This window comes from Oryzias melastigma, linkage group LG5 (genome assembly GCF_002922805.2).
Source record: "Oryzias melastigma strain HK-1 linkage group LG5, ASM292280v2, whole genome shotgun sequence".
NCBI lineage: Eukaryota > Metazoa > Chordata > Actinopteri > Beloniformes > Adrianichthyidae > Oryzias > Oryzias melastigma.
Genome location: NC_050516.1, coordinates 33,226,208 through 33,246,807, shown reverse-complemented (window position 1 = coordinate 33,246,807; position 20,600 = coordinate 33,226,208). Strand labels below are relative to the sequence as shown.

General features: G+C 39.4%; 2 protein-coding genes across 5 annotated transcripts in view; both read left to right on the top strand.

Moving 5' to 3' along the window:
* Positions 1-808: 808 nt before the first annotated feature.
* LOC112144577 lies at positions 809-2,166 on the top strand. Its single transcript, XM_024269154.1, has 4 exons — positions 809-969; positions 1,047-1,099; positions 1,167-1,562; positions 1,628-2,166. The coding sequence occupies exons 1-4, from the start codon at positions 941-943 to the stop codon at positions 2,086-2,088; spliced, it is 939 nt and encodes a 312-aa protein (XP_024124922.1). The 5' UTR covers positions 809-940; the 3' UTR covers positions 2,089-2,166.
* A 2,019-nt stretch (positions 2,167-4,185) lies between these two features.
* Positions 4,186-20,600, top strand: part of smarcc2 (SWI/SNF related, matrix associated, actin dependent regulator of chromatin, subfamily c, member 2) — a 21,677-nt gene continuing 5,262 nt past the window's right edge. The window contains exons 1-23 of one of the 4 annotated variants that reach the window (XM_024269345.2): positions 4,186-4,337; positions 6,504-6,623; positions 6,709-6,794; positions 6,904-6,985; positions 8,893-8,985; positions 9,088-9,157; positions 9,226-9,295; positions 11,207-11,282; positions 12,762-13,006; positions 13,914-14,038; positions 14,277-14,330; positions 14,403-14,440; positions 14,517-14,647; positions 15,116-15,187; positions 15,268-15,381; positions 16,579-16,732; positions 16,799-16,915; positions 17,008-17,070; positions 17,162-17,420; positions 18,540-18,701; positions 18,777-18,838; positions 18,904-19,024; positions 19,099-19,262. In XM_024269345.2, the coding sequence (XP_024125113.1) occupies positions 4,227-4,337; positions 6,504-6,623; positions 6,709-6,794; positions 6,904-6,985; positions 8,893-8,985; positions 9,088-9,157; positions 9,226-9,295; positions 11,207-11,282; positions 12,762-13,006; positions 13,914-14,038; positions 14,277-14,330; positions 14,403-14,440; positions 14,517-14,647; positions 15,116-15,187; positions 15,268-15,381; positions 16,579-16,732; positions 16,799-16,915; positions 17,008-17,070; positions 17,162-17,420; positions 18,540-18,701; positions 18,777-18,838; positions 18,904-19,024; positions 19,099-19,262 (2,589 nt within the window). In that variant the 5' untranslated portion in view covers positions 4,186-4,226. Of the gene's footprint in view, positions 4,338-6,503; positions 6,624-6,708; positions 6,795-6,903; positions 6,986-8,892; positions 8,986-9,087; positions 9,158-9,225; positions 9,296-11,206; positions 11,283-12,761; positions 13,007-13,913; positions 14,039-14,276; positions 14,331-14,402; positions 14,441-14,516; positions 14,648-15,115; positions 15,188-15,267; positions 15,382-16,578; positions 16,916-17,007; positions 17,071-17,161; positions 17,421-18,539; positions 18,702-18,776; positions 18,839-18,903; positions 19,025-19,098; positions 19,263-20,600 lie in introns of all 4 variants that reach the window. The other 3 variants (XM_036212062.1, XM_036212061.1, XM_024269344.2) reach the window with 3 other exon arrangements.

The window sequence follows — 20,600 nt, the reverse complement described above, 5'->3', positions numbered from 1 at the left end:
TCGTTCACTTGAAGCTGATCCTGGTTTGACCGCATATGAGAGCCACTGGAAAAAAATAATTTGTAAACCATTTCAGCTTTAAAGAAAATACGAAGGACGAGTGTAGACGCACAGGGGTCCAAAATCCAAAACACACATTAGGTTGAACAGGATGAACATTTATCAAACACTTTAAAACTACATTTTTAAAACTTTAAAACCGTATTTTTTTAACATAATTCTGAACTAGATATATATCATTAGCTGTGATAATTCTAGTGTGAATGCTGGAAGCTGAATTTGGCCACTGAAGATGCAGAAATTGATAGATAAAAACACTGATGCTGATAGACAGCTAAACGCCAAAAGCTAAAGCAAAAAAAAAAAAAAAAAACATCTAGCAAGTAGCTGAAATATTAGCTAAACACCAAAATAGCCCAAAAATCTTAATAAATGCCAAAATAGTCCAAAAAGTTAGCAGAATGCCAATTTTTAGAACTTTAAAACCGTAACTGGCCTTAACATAATTATGAATAATAAAAAGTCAGGAATATTATTCCAGAATAAATCAACTTAAACCTTAAATAACTTTTAATATTTTACTCTCCATAAAAATATATTTTGTCCAAATGATACAAGTTAGAAATGAGCTCAAGATAACATCGGGTCATTAATAACAATAAAATAGAATTACCCGGAGGGCCGGATCCGGCCCCCGGGCCTTGACGATGATGTGGTTTAGATTCTGCGGGAGAACAATTCCCTCTAGAACTGGTTCCACAACCGACCTGCACAGATAAACGCATTAGGTTAAAAAACGTTCCTCATAAACACACGTTCAGCTGAGAGTTCGTCTGCAGCAGCTGAAGGTTGTTGGTTCGTTAAGCTCTGATTGGTCAGGACTGCTCTCTGCTCGCATTGATAAACCTTCACCTGTGACCCTTTCAGTACTGTGGCCTTCATGATGGAGATGGCGAGGCTCTTCCTGGGGTGGGATGTGGACCTTCTTTGAGTTGGCTCTGATTCTACTTTAAGGATTTCTAATGTTTCTTGTGTTAATGTTTCAGGTTTTCCCTCTTTGTTCTGCTGGTTGTGCCGTCACGTGGTTTTCCTGCTAAAGGTGACCTTTCATTCTGTCTCTGCTGATATGTTTTGATGATATTCAGAACTTTAATTTCTGCTTTCAGGCTCTAAATCTACAGATCAGAGCAGCGGTGACCAAAAAACCACCTTTGGGTCCCACAGAGGATCCCAGACGAGCCGCTCTGCGCCTGTGCAGTACCGCCCTCATTCCGGCGCCGTCTCTCAGCCGGTTCCAGTATTTGTTCAGAGTCCTGGTGTTCCCATGGTCCCGTCAGGGTACCCTGAGGGGGCCGAATACCCCGTGTTTTCTGTCCCCGTTCAGACCGGATATGCTGTTCCTGTAGGAGTCTCTGAGGCCGCTCAGCTCTCGGCGCAGGATCCTGGATTCTCCCAGTTTGGTCAGACCGGCCCAGTGATGGTGGGTTCTGGTTCCCCTGTGATGGTGCTCCATGAAGGAGCTGGTTCCACACAGCCAGGTCCTGCTCAAGCTGCTCTGCCAGGTAACTAAAGCTGCTGTGAATGTTCTCCATGAATCCTCCATCTCTAATGAGTCTCATTTGTCCAGAAACCAGGTGGGCTGTTGCTCCTCCATCTTTCTCTGAGCCAGCAGCTGATCTCCAGCCTGTGGGCTCCAGTGACTTCCTGCCACCGGTCCCTCCACCTGGACCTGTCCTCCAGTCTGGAGAAACTTCCAACGTTGTGAAGGAAGCTGAACTCGGCAACTACCAGCAGCAGACGGAGGAGTTCGGTTACCCGGCTGAGGCGGCGCCGCCTGGAGCTGCTTTCACCAGCGTGGTGGTTCCAGGCCGAGGACTCGGTGGCTTCTGGGGGTCTCCTTATCCTGGCTTTGACTACAGGCTCCTGTATGGTCTGTACCCTCCTGGAACCTACACCACCTTCAGCCAGAACCACGAGAAGGGTAAGGACTACTACCAGTCCATCCACTACCTGAAGGAGCACGTCTCTGAAGATCAAGGTCCTCAACAGCAGCAGAAGGTCTTCCATGGTCAACAGCAGAGATCTTAAAGATCAACATCTGCTGCATATTCAGCTTTCTGTCAAACTTGGATGTTTAAGTGTAATCAATAAAAGAAGTGAAAGTAAGTTTTTGTCTCAAGTTGTGTGCAATTTAAAAACGTAGTGAACTTTAACTGAAAGTATTGTATAGATTATTGGCAGTAAATAAATTTGAACCTTAAGGATTGAGTTGGGGATGAAATTCCCCAGTTTGTGATTTGAATTCTAAAATGTCAAATGTAGGTGGGACTTTGGCCCTTGAGGCATGAACCAGCCCACCCAGAGTTTTTTATTTTTTTTTTTTTGATGACCTTATTCGTAGTTTTCTGTTTTGGTCAGAGTGTAAGGTTATTGTGAAATGTAAACATGAATTTCTCTACAAAAATAACAATACTTGCTAAAAGATGTGCAGGAAGCTAACTGTGTACATCATTCAGAAGACTATTGGCATCCAATAGAACCGGATCTCAAACTGCATTTAGCAAGAGGCCGCAGAGCTGTACGGGGTTCATTTGTGTCAAATGTATGTATTACAACAATCTTCTGTGAAATGTTAATTACTCTAGCAACTGTTAAGGACTTTTCTGAAGACCAGATCCAACAATAAAGAAGCGCACACACGCAGGAGATATTGCTGAGTAGTACATGAACAAATGTTCAATATTTGTGTGAAGACATTCAATTAAATTTAATGAAATAGTAGGAAACTGTCTGGTACACTTCATAGGCTGGGAGGGCTTTTTAAAAAATTTTTAATTAAACTAAGTTTTACATGTCAGACTGAAAATTACACCACAAAGAGCATCGTACAATTTACACATAACATACAGGAAAGTCTGAGCAACAAAAATAATTGAAAAATAATACAAAATAACAATTGTAATGTATTAAAACAGCCCAAAAATATAAATAAAAATGAATAAACTATTTAAAAGTTTTGTAGCATTTTAATTTTCTAGTCTTTGAAGGGATTGACACAAATTCAAATCATTTCTGAAAACCAAAAGGCTGAGGCTTAATTAAAAAACAACTTGTGAATGAAAAATAAAATTAAAATAATGAAATTAAAATTAATGAAATTAAAATAAAATAAAGGTAATTAAATCCACTTAGGATGACTCTGGCTTACATTAAGAAAAACAAAAAAGTGATTTAAAAAAAGGTACAAAACCAACAGGTGAGTTATAATCACAAAAAATGTCTCCGCCCACAAAACGTGTGACCCACCAGGTGATTGATTACCTGCTCAAAATGACAATACTAACAATACTATAATAAAAAAACAATTTTCCTTACAGTTAAATTTGTGGCTTCTACAAGTTTCACAGCATTTTCATTTTTTAATCTTTGAAGGGATCGACATAAAAGATTCAAATTTCTGAAAAACAAAAGGTTGGGGCTTATTTAAAAAAAATACTACATTTGTGAATGGAAAAAAATCCCTAAAATAATAAAAGTGTTGAACAAAAACTGTATGCTTTTGTCTTTATTAATATAAGCAAATTGAGGGGATTTTGTTTTTGTTAAAATCCAATCTGTGACCGAAGTTATCAAGCTAAAGGAGAAATGCTTTTATAAATGTTAAACATTTGTAAAACTCTTCAATTGTACAAAATGTAAAGAGTTTAGTAGGACCAGCTTCAACATTTATTATATACACAGTGTTTATGGCTTTTTTTTTTGGAGTTGTGACATAAGGTTCTTTGTTTATTTAAGAACAAAATTCAAGACACATGAACAGAATAAACAAGAGGGCCAACAAAAAAGAGAATCAAATGGTGAAAGAGAAAACAAAATAAGATCATAATTATTCCAAATTAAACATAAAAAGTCAAAATTAAACATAAAAAGTAAAGCCAGACTGTTTACAAATGATCCAAACCATACTTTTCAAATAGCATACAGGTTTTAATAGATTTTTAATTTGCAGATTTTTTAATAGAATCTTCTCAGAAATTAAAACTGATAAAAGCGTTTAGCAGACATATATTTTTACAGTACATTTATGAAAAGAACCAAACATTATCTGCACTCTTCCGCCCCCTGCTGGACACGGACGGTCATTACAGGACACGTGTAAAGCATCTGCAGTAACGGGCTGTGTCCACTGGGGGGCGGGCAACACCGACAGTTGTCTGCAGGCAAAGATGGCGGTGCGGAAGAAAGACGGCGGCCCGAATGTTAAATATTTCGAAGCATCTGACACCGTTTCTCAGTTTGATAATGTCCGCGTCTGGTTGGGGAAGAATTACAAAAAGGTACTATGGGCTTGATTTGTACGCATGCTCACAGAGTTCTCCTTTTCACCCTGCGATGTGGACACTAACCCAGTGGGCAGAGGCAGTGACAAAGAGAGGAGGGAGGGTGCTGCTGCTGCTGCTGCTGCTGCTGCCGCTCAGCGTCCAGCTGTTTGCTTCTCCCGGGCCGGGATACAAAAGGATGCTGAGCCGACAGCTGCACCGCGCGCACGCGCTCCATGCATGCCGCTGATCCATGTGGATGTAGATAAACGAGCACAAAAGCAGCATGTTTGCGCGGTGGATGGAATTATTTATATATAAAAGAAAAGACATGACTTTAGCCTGCTAGCTAGCTAGTTAGCTGATGGGCTAACAGTGAAGCAGCGCAGATCCAGATGTTGCTCTGAGGCACGTCGGTGTGGACTAGCAGCAGCAGGCCTCAAGCAGCTCTGAATGAAGGAGCAATCGTCAAATATTTATTTTTAAAAAATCTGAATGATTTGTGGTTTTAGTGAGAGCTTTTTATCATTAAATAAAATAAAAGCACTCACATTTTCAGAGTTTACCTGAACGCCACACATCTGCCATAGAACTGTGTCCACCAGAACTGCTGTGTTTTCATAATGCTGACACAATTTACTATTAGGCGACTAATCACCGATTATTTTTTCTGATTAGTTGACTAATCAGGTCATGGGCAAAATGGATGTAAAACAAATATCTTAACCATCATCAGCTTTAAGCTAACTAAAAACTAGATGTAGGGCTGCACGGTGGCGCAGTGGTTAGCGCTCTTGCCTCACAGCGAGAAGGCCCCGGTTCGAATCCCAGCTGGGACCTTTCTGTGTGGGGTTTGCATGTTCTCCCCGTGCATGCGTGGGTTTTCTCCGGCTTCCTCCCACCGTCCGAAAACATGCTTTATAGGTTGATTGGTGACTCTAAATTGCCCCTAGGTGTGAATGTGTGAGTGACTGGGTGTGTGATTGAGGCCCTGCGACGGACTGGCGACCTGTCCAGGGTGTACCCCGCCTTCGCCCTTCAGTAGCCGGGTTAGGCTCCGGCACCCCGCGACCCCGAAAGGGACAAAGCGGTCAAGAAAATGGATGGATGGAAAAACTAGATGTGAATCCTGTAAGCTGAATTTGGCAGCCGAAGATGCTAATGACGATAGCTGAAGATGCTGAAATTGATGCCTGAAATTGCTGAAGCTGATAGCCAGCTAAAATTTCAGTTAAATGCCAAATTTCCCTAAAAAAGTCTAAGTTAGCCAAAACAGCTAGCATGTCGCAAAAATATTAGCTAAACCCGAAAACAGCCCAAAAGCTTTAAAAAAATGCTTAAATTAGCCAAAACAGCTAGCATGTAACTGAAATATTAGTTAAACTCGAAAATATCCTAAAAAAATCCTACATTAGCTAAAGCAGCTATATGTAACTGAAATATTAGTTAAACTCGAAAATATCCTAAAAAAAAATCTTACATTAGCTAAAGCAGCTAGCATGTAACTGAAATATTAGTTAAACTCGAAAATATCCTAAAAAAATCCTACATTAGCTAAAGCAGCTAGCATGTAGCTGAAATATTAGTTAAACTCGAAAATATCCTAAAAAAATCCTACATTATCTAAAGCAGCTAGCATGTAGCTGAAATATTAGTTAAACTCGAAAATATCCTAAAAAAAAAATCCTACATTAGCTAAAGCAGTGTAACTGAAATATTAGTTAAACTCGAAAATATCCTAAAAATAAAAAAAACTAAATTAGCCAAAACAGCTAGCATGTAGCTGAAATATTAGCGAAACTTCTAAAAAGCCTAAAAAACTCAAAAAATCCCAAATCAGTCAAAACAGCTAGCATGTCTCTGCAATATCAGCTAAATTCCAAAACAGCTTAAAAAACTAAAAAAAGAAGTTTAAATTAGCCAAAACAGCTAGCATGTAGCTGAAATATTAGCTAAACTCCAAAACAGCCTAAAAAACCTTAATAAATGTCAAAATAGTCCATAAATCTTGCAGAATGTCATTATAACGTCCAACTTTTCTACACTGTGACTCCAAATAATATAAAGTAACGACTAATCGACTATTAAATTAGTCGTATTTTAATAATCAATTAGTCGCCGATTCGTCGACCAATCGTGGCAGCCCCAGTTTTCATGTTTCCTGGTGTGATCTTGTGTGTTCAGTACATCCAGGCGGAGCCCCCCACCAACAAGTCTCTGTCCAGCCTGGTGGTCCAGCTGCTGCAGTTCCAGGAGGAGGTGTTCGGCAGACATGTCAGCAACCCCCCCCTCACCAAGCTGCCGGTATTTACCGTCTTTAATTGAACGATCCTCCGTTTCTGTCCTCTGTGACCAACATTATGGTTTTTATTTTTTCTTCTCTCTGCAGATGAAATGTTTTCTGGACTTTAAGTCCGGGGGGGCTCTGTGCCACATCCTGGCTGCAGCCTACAAGTTCAAGAGCGATCAGGGATGGTAGGGGTTTCCTTCTAGCTGATCTTCTGAGGCTTTTCTGTGAAGAACCAAACGTGGGTTTTGGCTGGGTTCCTGTTTCGTGTGTAACTCCAGTCTGATTTCCTGGTAGGCGCAGGTTTGACTTCCAGAATCCGTCCAGGATGGACCGGAATGTTGAGATGTTTATGACAATTGAGAAATCTCTGGTGCAGGTGAGTTTGGTCCAGCAATCATTCTCGACCAAGAATCACCTTTTATAGAACTGACTATTTCCTTATATTGTTGAGTCTCTCAGTTATAAAACTGTCAATCGTGTGGCTTTAAAAATTAGGTTATATGTTCATTTGGATTTAAGGATTTATTTCAGTTTGAAGAAAACTATTTATGTATGTCTATATTTAGAGAAGATCTACCTTTGTTGTCTGAATAAGCCTTACATTATAAAGATTTAATGATATTTGTTTGGTATTTTGTTGAATTTGTGAATATTTGCAGAATTAGTTTTTTTAATCTTTAAAGACCCACTCTGATGAAATGGTGTTTTTAACATGTTCTTATGGCATTTTTCTGATATTAGCTCAGCCAGTAAGACCAAGTGGCTCCTTATGGTTTCAAAGTGGGCAGAAAATGTGGGTCTGATTGTGTTTCTGTGGTTTCTGTGGTGTCCACACCTCTGTTTGCCCACTTTGGCTTAACTCACTGAGTTAGCTCGCTACATTAATCAGCCACCTGATGGACAGCGTAGCGTGCTAGCAATTTTTTTACAGCGAGCTAGCTAGCTCCTCTGTATCGAGCTAGTGAGCTCTGCTGTAGCAAGTTTCAAGATTCAAAAGCTTTATTGTAACTGTCAGTAACAGTTAAATTGTGAGTTAGCTATCTAAAGTTAGCTATCTCCGCTGTATTTAGCTAGCAGACTCGTCTGTAGCGAGCTAGCAAGCTCCACTGTAGTATGCTAGCAAGCTGCTGTATTATGCTATTGAGATCCTCTTTAGCGAGCTAGCGAGCACTGCGGTAGTATGCTAGTGAGCTCCTCTGTGTCGAGCTAGCAAGCTTCTTTGTAGCGAGCTAATGAGCTCCACTTTAGCATGTTAGTGAGCTCATCTAAAACAAGCTAGCAAGCTCATCTGTAGCGAGTTAGTGAGCTCCTTTGAAGCAAGCTAGCAAGCTCCTGAGTAGTATGCTAGCAAGCACGTCTGTATCGAGCTAGCAAGCTCTGCTGGAGAATGCTAGCAAGCTCCTCTGTCACGAGCTAGTAAGCTCCACTGTATTGAGCTAGCAAACAGCTCTGTAGCTCACTAGCTAGCTCCACTATGGTATGCTAGTGAGCTCCTCTGTATGGAGCTAGCGAGCTCTGTAGTCCACTGGGCGCTGGCTAGCGTAGCGAGCCAACCCATTGAGTCCCCACTTAAGCCAATGTCCAAACCCAATCAGGGCCACATTTTCTGCCACTTTGAAAGTATCTGGACCCACTTGGCCTTTCTGGCCGAGAGACGACATACATGAAGAAAATGAAGATTAAAACGGCACTTCTGATTATTTCTTTATTCAGATATTTGTGAATCAGGAGCAGATGAAAAAATGCTGTTGACAAAAGATCGGATTGTTGATGTAGAAACTACGTCCCCAGCTCCGCTCCATTCTGATCATCCACTTACAGACCAATAGATCCGTGAACGTCTTTGTTTTCCTCGTCTGAGCTGGAATAACTAGATAGCTCTGATATTCCTCACCGACTCTGTTGCATCACTAATGTTAGCTTGGAGGTGGGAGGGGCTGGGGAGAGTGTAAACAAAGGGATGATGGGAAGTCGGAGCAGGCTTACTCCACACCAACAGTTCCACTCACAATTCAGATGAGAATTTCTTATGAATCACAGGTTTTATTTTATTTTGTTAAAAAAAAAAAACTGCATAATCATAATTAAAAGAACTCTGGGAATTATTTTAAATTGGATCAAAAGATGATCGGAGTGGGAATTTAATGAGAAATTCTTGTGGAAATGTCTTTAGTTGATTTAAGAAGCAGAGATGTTTTGTTGAGAGGATAACATGACATGCACAGAATCATTTGTATGTTCATAGTCGTGTTTTTTTAACTATTTTTGTTACATTCCCTGTAGAACAACTGTCTGTCCCGGCCGGTCATCTACCTGAGCTCTGACATAGACCCAAAGCTACTAGGGAAGCTGAAAGACATCATCAAAAGGCATCAGGTGTGTCTGTCATCCCGCACATCTCAAACATTTATTTTTAGCTCTGTAAGGATGACGTTCTGATACTTGAGATGATTTAAACTGTGTTTTCCTGGTTCTCAGGGCTCAGTGACAGAGGACAAATCCTCCAGCTCTCATGTGGTGGTTCCTATCCCGGCCAGCCTGGAGGAAGGTGAAGTCTTGGAACGTCCTGTGTTTTTCTCCTAACGCTCTATGCTAACTGAACCTGGTTGTTTCCAGAGGAGTGGGTTCGTCCTGTGATGAAGAGAGATAAACAAGTCCTCCTCCACTGGGGATACTTTCCAGACAGGTTTGTTTTCTGTTGATGCTCGTGAGCCTTCAGAGACGCACGACCTCGAGGATGTTTATTTGTTTGTTTATTGTTATTTTGTCCAAACAATAAAGAACAGGATGAAGAGCAAGTCTGACCACATTCTGATTATTTCGTATAAATAAATGACTAAATCAGTGGGTACAATCAAAACAAAAAATGGAAATCCATATTAGTAACAATAATACAATCTGGAATACTATATTTACTGTACATCATTCTGTGTAGAAGTCAATCATTTTGATTTTACATTTAAACTAAAAAACAAACAATTTGTTAACACTTTTATGGGTCATTATCCAACAAATTCCATTTTGAATTTAGAATTTTTTGCCATTTGTTTAAGTGTAGTTTTTACTTTAGGTACTTTAAAGTCATCATTTTTTTATTTATAACAAAATATTTAGTAAACCACATGGCAAACGAATAGGGCTGAGTATCGATTATAATTTACAGAAATTATTTGATTCAATTTAGATTTTTTTCAATTCCTCAATTTTATTCCATTTTGAGTTTACACATTTACACACATTTGTCCTCCTGGAGGACGTTTCAGTTTGACCACTAGGTGGCGATCACTATATAGGACTACACCTTATTCTAGAAGAAGAAAGAATGAGAAAAAAACTGTTTTTGCCCACAAATGGTTACTTTAAAAATATTTCCTTTAAAGAGTTTGTAAAATTCATGTATGTGAGTTTATAAAAATGTTCATTTAGTCAGAATGTATGTTTAGGTCCACTGAGCGTTAGCATTAGCGGCCCTATGGGAAATTCCATTAAACGTTAGCATCAAGCTAGCTTTATGTGCTAAATCGATTTATATTTTTTATGAATCGATTATTGATCTGTTAAGTTTAAATTCATTAATCAATTTTATTAACCCATCCCTACAAAATAACATTTTTGGACTTATACATTACCAGCATCGTCTGTAAAGAACATATATATTTAAATTTGAGTATTCTTGACTTCAGAAACAGTTTGGAGGGAGTCTTACGCTTTATCCATACTGATTTATTTTTTTAATTATTAAATATTTTAGGTTTGGTTCACAAGAATTACCCCAGACTTCCTGACAAAATTAAAAGTACAGTAAAATCAAGGAGAAATGTAAATTATACTTAGCTTGGTAATTTAAAAAATATTGAACTTTGTTGAAAATTGTAAGATTTTTACTTTTTTTTAAATAAATGTAAGCAATACGTTGGTTCCATTTTAAATTTTCACAGACAATAATCCAGAAGAAAAATCTAAATTCATGAACTCTTTCTATATTAACACCATTCCACTTCATTTTAATGTTTGATTTTTGGAACTAAACGACATAAACGTTTTTTTTAAATAGAGAGTTTGTTTCTGTTGAACCATTTGTGGAGTAAAGTCTTTTCTTCTTTAATAAACCAATGTACTCATGTTTTCCCAGAACAAAAGCATTGTGTCATCTGCAAACAGAGCAAATACTAATATATTTGACACATCACAAAGATCACATATGTATAAAATTTAAAAATAAAAAATGGTCCCAGTACGGAGCCCTGTGGAATACTGCAATGTATTTTTTGGTGTTTTGATAAATGTCCTGCATATCCCACATACTGCTGACGATTATCTATGTAACTGCTCACCCGTAGTAATGCAACACCTCTAATATCATCAAACAATTTCCTCATTAATGCATTTTAAGTTATTACTGGCATAAGTCTCAGTTGTGAAGCTCATTAACTGCATAAAAAATGACACAAAACGATCACATTTAGTTTAACTCATTGATCTGATTTTGTAATAATTGCAGTTTGTTTTGTACAGAAAGTCATAGTTACTTATTTAACTTTCTGGACATCAGAGGAAACCTTCTTCTGGGTCTTAATGTTTCCTCCTCTCACTGCAGTTATGACACCTGGATTCCTGCCAGTGAAGTCGAGGCTGCAGTCGAGGATCCTCCGAGTCCAGAGAAGCCCAGGAAGGTATTTCAGCCTTCTTTTAGCTCTTCGTGTCCTTCTAATTGTGTGAAAGCTGTGGAGCATTTAAAACTAAGTTGGGATTCATATTTTAGCTGCTAATATCATAGCTGTGTTAGCTGTTTTGGCTACTGGAGTTTTTGAGCTATTTTGGACGTTCAGCTGTTACAATCGCATCACGCTAGCTTTTTGGACTGTTTGGCATTTACTGAGGTTGTTTAGGCTGTTTGGAGGTTAGCATATATTTCAGCTACATGCTAGCTGTTTTTGCTAATTTGGGCTTTTTTCAGTTTTTTAAGCAAGTTTCGAATAAAGCTAATATTTATCTGGCTATCAGCTTCAGCGTTTTCAGTTATCAGCTTTTTTCTGTTTTTTAGGCTTTTTATGAGTTTAGCTAATATTTCAGCTACATGCTAGCTGTTTTGGCTAACTTAGGCTTTTTTAAGATTTTTTTACTGAGGTTTTTAGGGTTTTAGCAAATATTTCAGCTATATGCTAGCCGTTTTTCTAATTTTGGCTTTTTTCAGTTTTTTTAGGCACGTTTTGAATAAAGCTTATATTTATCTGGCTATCAGCTTCAGCTTTTTCAGTTTTTATCAGCTTCAGATTTTTAGCTATCAATTTCAGCAACTTCAACTATCAGCTCTAGCATCTTCAGCGGCCAAATTCAGCTTTCTTTTTCTCATTAGCATTATCCCAGGTCATGGTATACATCTAGTCTTGATTTGTGGAGGGTGTAAAGTGTTTTTGGAAATGACATCATCTTCGTCACATTGTTTATACCTTCTTATAACTATAATATAAAGAACAACATTTTTGGTTCCAACTTCCTTCCATTCATGGTGATCATGTTTCCTCAGGATGAAGACATCAAGGTGTTTAGTTTGGTCTGTAATCTTCATCATAGGTTCACTTCGACTCTGAAAGACAGAATGGAAAAAATAATCCAGGAAATCCCATTGTTTGATATTTAATGACATATTTGGTGAATGCTCTGTAAAATAAAGATTTATCTCCTACAAACCATCCAGGACTCTGTTCCTCACAGACCTGTAACTTCTTTAAGAAGCTCTTCTGTCCTCCACTCTTCACCTGTATTAATGTCACCTGTTAGAACTGGTCGTCTGTATAGCTGACATCTGTCCACAACCTTAAACAGTCACACTCCGAACTGTAAGTCCAAGCAGAGTTCTTGTAAACTTGTTTGGACAGATATTAAAACTAAAGATTGTGTTTTACTTTAGAATTAGAAGAAGTGACGTAGAAAGTTCATCTGTTGTGTCATTGTCTTTTTTTCTTGTATTTTTCAATCTCAACATTTGTAGCTTTTTTTAATCTGCAGGAATAAACGGAAACAAGTTCTTATGTTTCCCTTAATTTAGTGTCCTTCGACAGCTCAGTTATAATGAGGAGTTTATGTAACAGTGTGACGGCTGTGTTGCCTTCAGGTGCACGCTGACAGTACCTCCACTTCCTGTTTGTCAGGTCCACGCAAAGTGGATTTTAGATTTGGACCAGTACAACGAGTGGATGAATGAGGAGGACTATGAGGTGGGAGAGAGCTGTCCTAAGAGGAAGAGGATCTCTGCCAAGACCCTGACGGATGAGGTCACCACGCCTGATGAGCGCAGAGACAAGAAACCGAGCAGCGCCAAGAAGAGGAAACGCTCGCCGTCGCCGTCCCCCACCCCTCCACCCCAGGAGAGCAAAAAGAAGAACACCAAGAAAGGGTACGCACACATCTGCAGACACACGAACCCACTTCCCTCTGAAATTAGGAGGTTTCTTCAGAACAAGGACCCGGCCAGCACAGCCAAGTGGGCCAAATGGTTTAAAAGTGGGCAGAAAATGTGGGTTTGTGGGTAGTTTCTGTGGGTAACCCACCTGTGTTTAGCCACATTAGCTTAAGTGGTCACTCAGCGGGTTGGATCGCTACGCTTACCAGCCTCCTGGTGGACGGGGTAGCATGATAGCGTGCTCTACTGTAGCGAGCTAGTGAGCTACAGTGGATCGAGTTAGCGAGCTACAATGGATCGAGTTAGCGAGCTACACTGTATCGAGTTAGCGAGCTACAGTGTATCGAGTTAGTGAGCTACAGTGTATCGAGTTAGCGAGCTACAATGGATCGAGTTAGCGAGCTACAGTGTATCGAGTTAGTGAGCTACAGTGTATCGAGTTAGGGAGCTACAGTGGATCGAGTTAGCGAGCTACAGTGTATCGAGTTAGTGAGCTACAGTGTATCGAGTTAGCGAGCTACAATGGATCGAGTTAGCGAGCTACAGTGGATCGAGTTAGCATTCTCCACTGTACTGAACTAGCAAGTTCCACTGTAGCACAAGCTATCGAGCTAGCGAGCTCTACTGTAGCTCCATTGTCCATCAGGTGGCTGGCTAGTGTAGCGAGTCAACCCACTGAGTGTCCACTTAAGCTAAAGTGGTCAAACAGGTGGGACCACATTAGGCCCACCATGCCTGCTGTCTGGGGAAGACAATAAATGAGTTTGGTAAAGCTGGTCTTCAGCCTCTGTCTTCTTATTTATTGTCCTCATATTCTTGTGTCAAAAAGAGTTTGAACTCTGCAGAGTTTAGCTGTTCTTCACTGTAGAAAACCTTCTGTCCTTCACGCTTGTGTTGATAGACCAACAACTCCATACACCAAGTCCAAACGCGGCCAGCGAGAGGAGGAACAGGAGGATCTGTCGAAGGACCTGGACGAAACCTCACCTGTTCCTCCGTCTGAAGATGGAAACGCAGCAAAGACAAGTACGCAGTTACATCGCCGTTCGTTTGAGTCGGGATGGAACGACAAAAACACACTTTGTTATCCATTCAGTCACTGTTGGTAAAACATGAACGATGAAGGATTCTCACCTTCTTAGTAGATTCAACCTGACAGTAAATACACATGAACTGAAGGGAAACTGTCTGGTGGCTCACATCATGTCTTTGGATTTCTGGATTTTTCCAGCTTTCTTACTGCAGACCTTTTGTTTCTGCTCAGATAACACCAAGAAAGACTCGGATTCCACTCCAGTCAAAGGAGGAACGGACATGGGTGAGTCTGGAACCATCATTCATCTGACCACTGTTCTGTTCGTTCTAACTCTTCTTCTGTTGGACTGAACAGACGAGCAGGAGGACGAGTCCATGGAAACAACGGGGAAGGTAATGTGGGCGCCACCTCTTTGAGAACGGGGACTCAAAGACGTTTGTTTGAGCTCAGATGTTCTCCTTCCGTCAGGAGGAGGAGGAGGGCTCTCCGAGTGTGAAGGGGGAACCGGTGAAGAGCTCAGATCTACACGAGGACAACGTGACTGAACAAACCCACCACATCATCATACCCAGCTACGCCGCCTGGTTCGACTACAACAGGTACCAACCAGATGTTTGGAGGACCCACCCCTGGGGTCCTGCATGAGGAACATCTACAACAACAACATTAACAGGAAAACATCAATGCTGTCTTATGGGAATCTCATATGTAAACACTTAAAATACATATTTTAAATATCATAGACGTGTTTCTGCACCCCAAACCTTTACGCTTTAAATCAATTACACAATCAAAGTTTGTATCTCATTTAACTTTTACTCCATGGTACTCCTCATTTAAAACATATAAATGTCACCTCAGTTGTTATAAAGACATAATTTGAATATTTTACATTAAAGTAAAGAGTGCCAAGCTGTTATTGCTCTAAAAATAAACTTTTTTTTTTCATTGATCCTCAAGATCATTTTCAGTATTTATATAATCTTGTAACAGGAATCACGTAACCACATTTCTGATCCGGTGCTGAGTGTTTTAATCCTGACATTAACGTCCTCTCTCTGCTGCAGCGTCCATGCCATTGAGCGCAGAGCCCTCCCCGAGTTCTTCAATGGGAAGAACAAATCCAAAACTCCTGAGATGTAAGTCCTGCACAGATACAAAGTACTGACCCGCTGTGTGGTTCTGAGTGATCATTTCCTCCTGGATCTGGTTCTGTCAGATATCTGGCGTACAGGAACTTCATGATCGACACCTACAGACTGAACCCTCAGGAGTATCTGACCTCCACCGCCTGCCGGAGGAATTTGGCGGGAGATGTGTGCGCCATCATGAGGTAGGAGGAGATCTGCTCACGTTTGTCTGAACCAGCAGACCGTCAGAACCTCTTTGTGTTTTTGTTCTACAGAGTCCGTGGCTTTGACGAGAATACAACTGGTAATTTATGACATTTAAAGGAAAAAATAGTTATAAATTTATGAGAAAAGCACTCTTACAATTACAAGGTTTAATGTAAAAAAATTACTTTAAAAAATGATTAATTTACTAGATTTAGAGTTGCAAATATACAAGAAAAAAACTCGTAACTTTACTAATTTTAAAGTTGTAAATTTCCAAAAAAGTGTATTAATTTAGAGAAAAAATAGCAAATTTACGAGATTTAAAGTTAAAAATTTAAGAGAAAAAAAATGATTAATTTAGAAGAGAAAGACTTAAATTGACAAGATTTAGAAAATTTACAAAAAAAACTTGTACATTTTACTAAATGTAAAATAGTAAATACATAAAACTATAAAATTGTACATGAAAAAAATTCTAGTAAATTTAGCAAAAAAACCTAATTAATTTACGAGACTAAAACTCGTAAATATACGAGATTTAAAGTTGTAAATTTACCAGAAAAAAAACTAGTAAATTTACCCAAAAATATTAATTTACGAGGAAAAAAAATGTAAATTTACCAAAGAAACTCACTGATTTACGAGGATAAAACTAGTAAATTTATGAGAAAAAAGCTCTTACATTTACTAGATTTAAAGTCCGAAGTCTAAAAGAAAAAAACTTGTTAAATTACGAGATTTGAAGTAAAAAAGATACAAGATTTAAAGTTGTACTTTTAATGAAAAAACGCATTAATTTCTGAAAAAAAAATGTAAACTTACAAGAAAAAAACGAGTACATTTATGAGATTAAAGGTTATACGATTACGAGAAAAAAATAGTAAAGTTAAAATTTTTTTCTTTACAAGGTCTAAACTCTTAAATTTACAATATGAAAACATGTTAATTTATGAGAAAAAAACTTATTAGATTAAATTTAGAAGATTTAAAGTTGAAATTTACAAAAAAGAAACTTTTTTTTTATTTTTACGATCAAAAAACGATTTGGCGGGATTGTGTGTGCCATCATGAGGCGGTGGCGGCGGTGGCGGCGGTGGCGGCGGCGGCGGCGGCGGCGGTGGTGGGGGGGTCTGTTTACATTTCGTCTCTCATCCAGCTGAACCTCAGAACCTCTCGGTGGTTTTGCTCCACAGAGTCCACGCCTTTTTGGAACAATGGGGGCTGATCAACTACCAGGTGGACTCTGAGAGTCGGCCCACGCCGATGGGCCCCCCGCCCACCTCTCACTTCCACGTCCTGGCGGACACGCCCTCCAGTTTAGTCCCCCTGCAGCCCAAGACGTCCCAGGTGAGTTCCCGCTCCGAGATGCTCCTGCAGATGAATCTGGCTGTGATTGACCCCCTTTTCCTGCAGACTCCCGCCTCCCAGCCGATGATGTCCTTCCCTGATAAGATGAAGGAGAAGCCGACAGACCTGCAGAACTTTGGGCTGCGGACGGACATGTACAGCAAGAAGACCGGCTCTGCAAAGGTACAAAGCAGCTCCTGCGACCCCCATGGATCCCTGCTTTGTTAATCAACCCATTTTATGGATCCGTTTTGACAACGAATGTTTGTGTGCAGAGCAAGAGTGCAGCCAGTTCCATGAGGGAGTGGACAGAACAGGAAACGCTGCTCCTCCTAGAGGTCTGGATCAGTTGTTGACTTCCTGTTTCTCTCATTTAAAATGTGAAACATGTCCTAGTAAAACAGTAAACCGTGTCCTCCTCTCTGTCAGGGTCTGGAGATGTACAAGGACGACTGGAACAAAGTGTCTGAACACGTGGGCAGCCGTACGCAGGACGAGTGCATTCTGCACTTCCTGCGGTTGCCCATTGAAGACCCGTACCTGGAGGACGGCTCCTCCTCCATGGGCCCCCTGGCCTACCAGCCGGTGCCCTTCAGCCAAGCCGGAAACCCCGTCATGAGCACCGTGGCCTTCCTCGCCTCGGTGGTCGACCCGCGTGTGGCGTCCGCTGCCGCCAAGTCTGCTCTCGGTGACGCATCATTTCTGCAGACGCTTGTCTGATAGTCTTCTAGTCGTCTTCTCCAAAAACGAGTACATTTACCAGATTTAAAGTTCTACATTTTCAGAAAAAAAAATTGTAAATTTACAAGAAAAAAAACTCATTATTTTACAAGAAACAAAAATAGTAAATTTATGAAAAAAAACTAAATTATTTACGAGCTAAAACTAGTAAATTTACAGGATTTAAAGTTATAAACATTTAAATTTGCAAAACAAATATTTTACATGAAAAAACCTCATTAATTTACAAAAATAAAATTAAAACTTGTAAATTTACTAGATGTAAAGTTATAAATTTATGGGACTTAAAGTTGTAAATTCACAGAAAAAACTTTTTATTTTACATGAAAAAAAACTAGCAAATTTATGAAACAAAATCATAAATTTAAGAGAAAAAAACTACTTAGTAAGTTTACAAGATTTACAGTCATAAATTTACGAAAAAAAACTTGGTAATTTACCATATATAAAGTTTTAAATTTACGAGAAAAAAAACTCATTATTTTATGTTAAAAAGAAGACTAGAACATTTAATTTTAAAAAAATCATTAATCTGTGATTGTAAAACTAGTAAATTTACGAGATTTAAAGTTATACATTTATGAGAAAGAACGTAAATTTATGAGAAAAAAACTCATAAACTTAAGAGGTTTGAAGTCATAAATTTACAAGATTTAAAATTGTAAATTTACAAAAAAACTCATTATGTCATGTGAAAAAAAAGTAAATTTTTCAGAAAAACTAATTACTTTAAGAGAATCAAACCAGTAAATTCATAAGAAAAAATATGTTAATTTACGAGTATTAAACTCAAAAATTTAAAGTTGTAAATTTATGAAAAAACCCCTCAATAATTTATGAGAATAAAACAAGTAAATTTATGAAAAAAAATAACGTTTTATTTACAAAGATAAAGCATAAAACTAGTAAATTTACATGATTCAAAGTTATAAACGAACAAGAAAAAGACTCGTAACATTACTTTTGTTTGGTTTTTTTGGTGGCCCTAATACTCGGCTGTAAATCCTAAACTAAGGATCAAATCGTTCCTGCTTGTCATGAACTCCATGAACTTTCTCCCTTTCAGAGGAATTCTCCCGTATGAAGGAGGAAGTCCCCGCGGCGCTCGTCGAGGCTCATGTGCGGCGGGTGGAGGAGGCGGCGAGGGTCAGCGGCCGACAGGATCCGCTCTACGGGTTGGAGGGCAGCGGCATCGCAGGAACCGGCTTGGAGGAAGGAGAGCGGCCCGGTAGGATCCGATCTGCTGGATTCAGACTCCAGAAACACTGAACACACCATGTTTAACTGCTGGACTTCTCCTCAGAAGAAAGCAGCGATGAAAACAAAAACGACAACCAGTCGAGCGAAGAGAAGAAAGAGGCCAAAGTATGTCGCATGTTTCAGGAACATTTGAGGAGGTTTGTCTTAATCTGGGTTTCTTCTCATCACAGGACAGCAAAGAAGGAGCGATGGCGGAGGAGGAGAAGCATGCAGAGAACGAGAAGAAGGAGGAGGAGAAAGGAAGAGAAGCTGAAGGAGAAAGGGAAGGAGACAAGACCGAGACGGACATCGGTGGGAAAGGATTTCTTCAGAGATGTAGAAACGTTTTTCAAGTTAAAAAATAAAAACATTTGTTTTTCTTCCAGGGAACGGCGAAAAGGAAAAAGACAGAAAAGAGGAAACAGAAGAGGCTCAAAGAGAAGGAGAGAGTGAAGGAGAAAGAAAGGCAAAAGTGGAACGGGACGTAGGAGAAGGAAACCTGGCGACTGCTGCCGCCTCTGCGTTAGCAGCTGCTGCCGTCAAAGCCAAGGTGAGAGGAACGCTAATTCATCAGCATCATCTACAGCAGGGGGCCAAACTCAACCACAGGGGCCAAAATCAACCACAGGGGCCAAACTCAACCACACAGGGGCCAAACTCAACCACACAGGGGCCAAACTCAACCACACAGGGGCCAAATTCAACCACACAGGGGCCAAATTCAACCACACAGGGGCCAAATTCAACCACACAGGGGCCAAATTCAACCACACAGAGGTCAAACTCAACCACAGGGGCCAAAATCAACCACTGTCGAGTCCTTTGGTCTCCTCCAGCTCCTGCCTGACTCGATTGGCTTTGTTTTCCAAAGGACATGGAATCAACTCAATCATTCAATCATTTTGCTTTTCTTTCTGTTTATTTTGGCAGATGACGATTGATAAATGATAGGTTGAAAACCTTAAAAGAAAGAAGTTGATATCTCAATCAAACATTTCAGCAAACTCAGCATGTCAAACAAATGTCAAAATACTCTTAGGTTTAACTCAGGACTAACAAGTAAAGCAATCAACATAAAACAACAAATTCTTATAGTCCATAAATTCATTTAGTCCATACCGGTTGTGTCTTTGGTTTGTATTCTGGAGCTGAAGTGGAATCAGATCAAACAGAGATGCAGGTGTGAAAGCTCTTTTCAGTGGTGAATGAGGTGAGGTGGGTGTTTGTTTTTTCATGGGGATGTCCGGCCCGGGTGGAGTTAACATGTTTGGCCCGGGTGGAGATTATCTCTGCTTAAACGTGACAACCACACAGGGGCCAAAATCCAAAGCACACCTTAGGTCGTGGGCCGAACAGGATCAACATTTACTTAACAAAATTTAAAACTTTAAAACTGTTTAACATAATTATGAACTAGATATGGCTGCTAAAGATGCTAGTGATAGGTGATGATGCTGAAATTGATAACTGAAAATGCTGAAGCTGACAGCTCAAATCACTGAAGCTGACAGCCAGCGAAAATATCAGTGAAATGAAATTTGCAAAAAAATGAAAAGAAAAAAAAACTTAGGTTAGCCAAGACAGCTAGCATTTAGCTGAAAAAATATCTTAACTCCAAAACAGCCTAAAAAGCCAAAATAAATATCTAAATTAGCCAAACAGTTAGCATGTAGCAAAAAAATAATAATAGCTTAACCCCAAAACAGTCTAAAAAAACAAAAAAAATGCCTAAATTAGCCAAAACAGCTAGCATGTGGCTGAAATGTTAGCTAAACTCCAAAATAGTCTAAAATTTCTTAGTAAATGCCAAAATAGTCCAAAAAGCTGTCAGAATGCCAATTTCTAAAACTTTAAAACCATAACTTTTTAACATAATTATGAATAATAA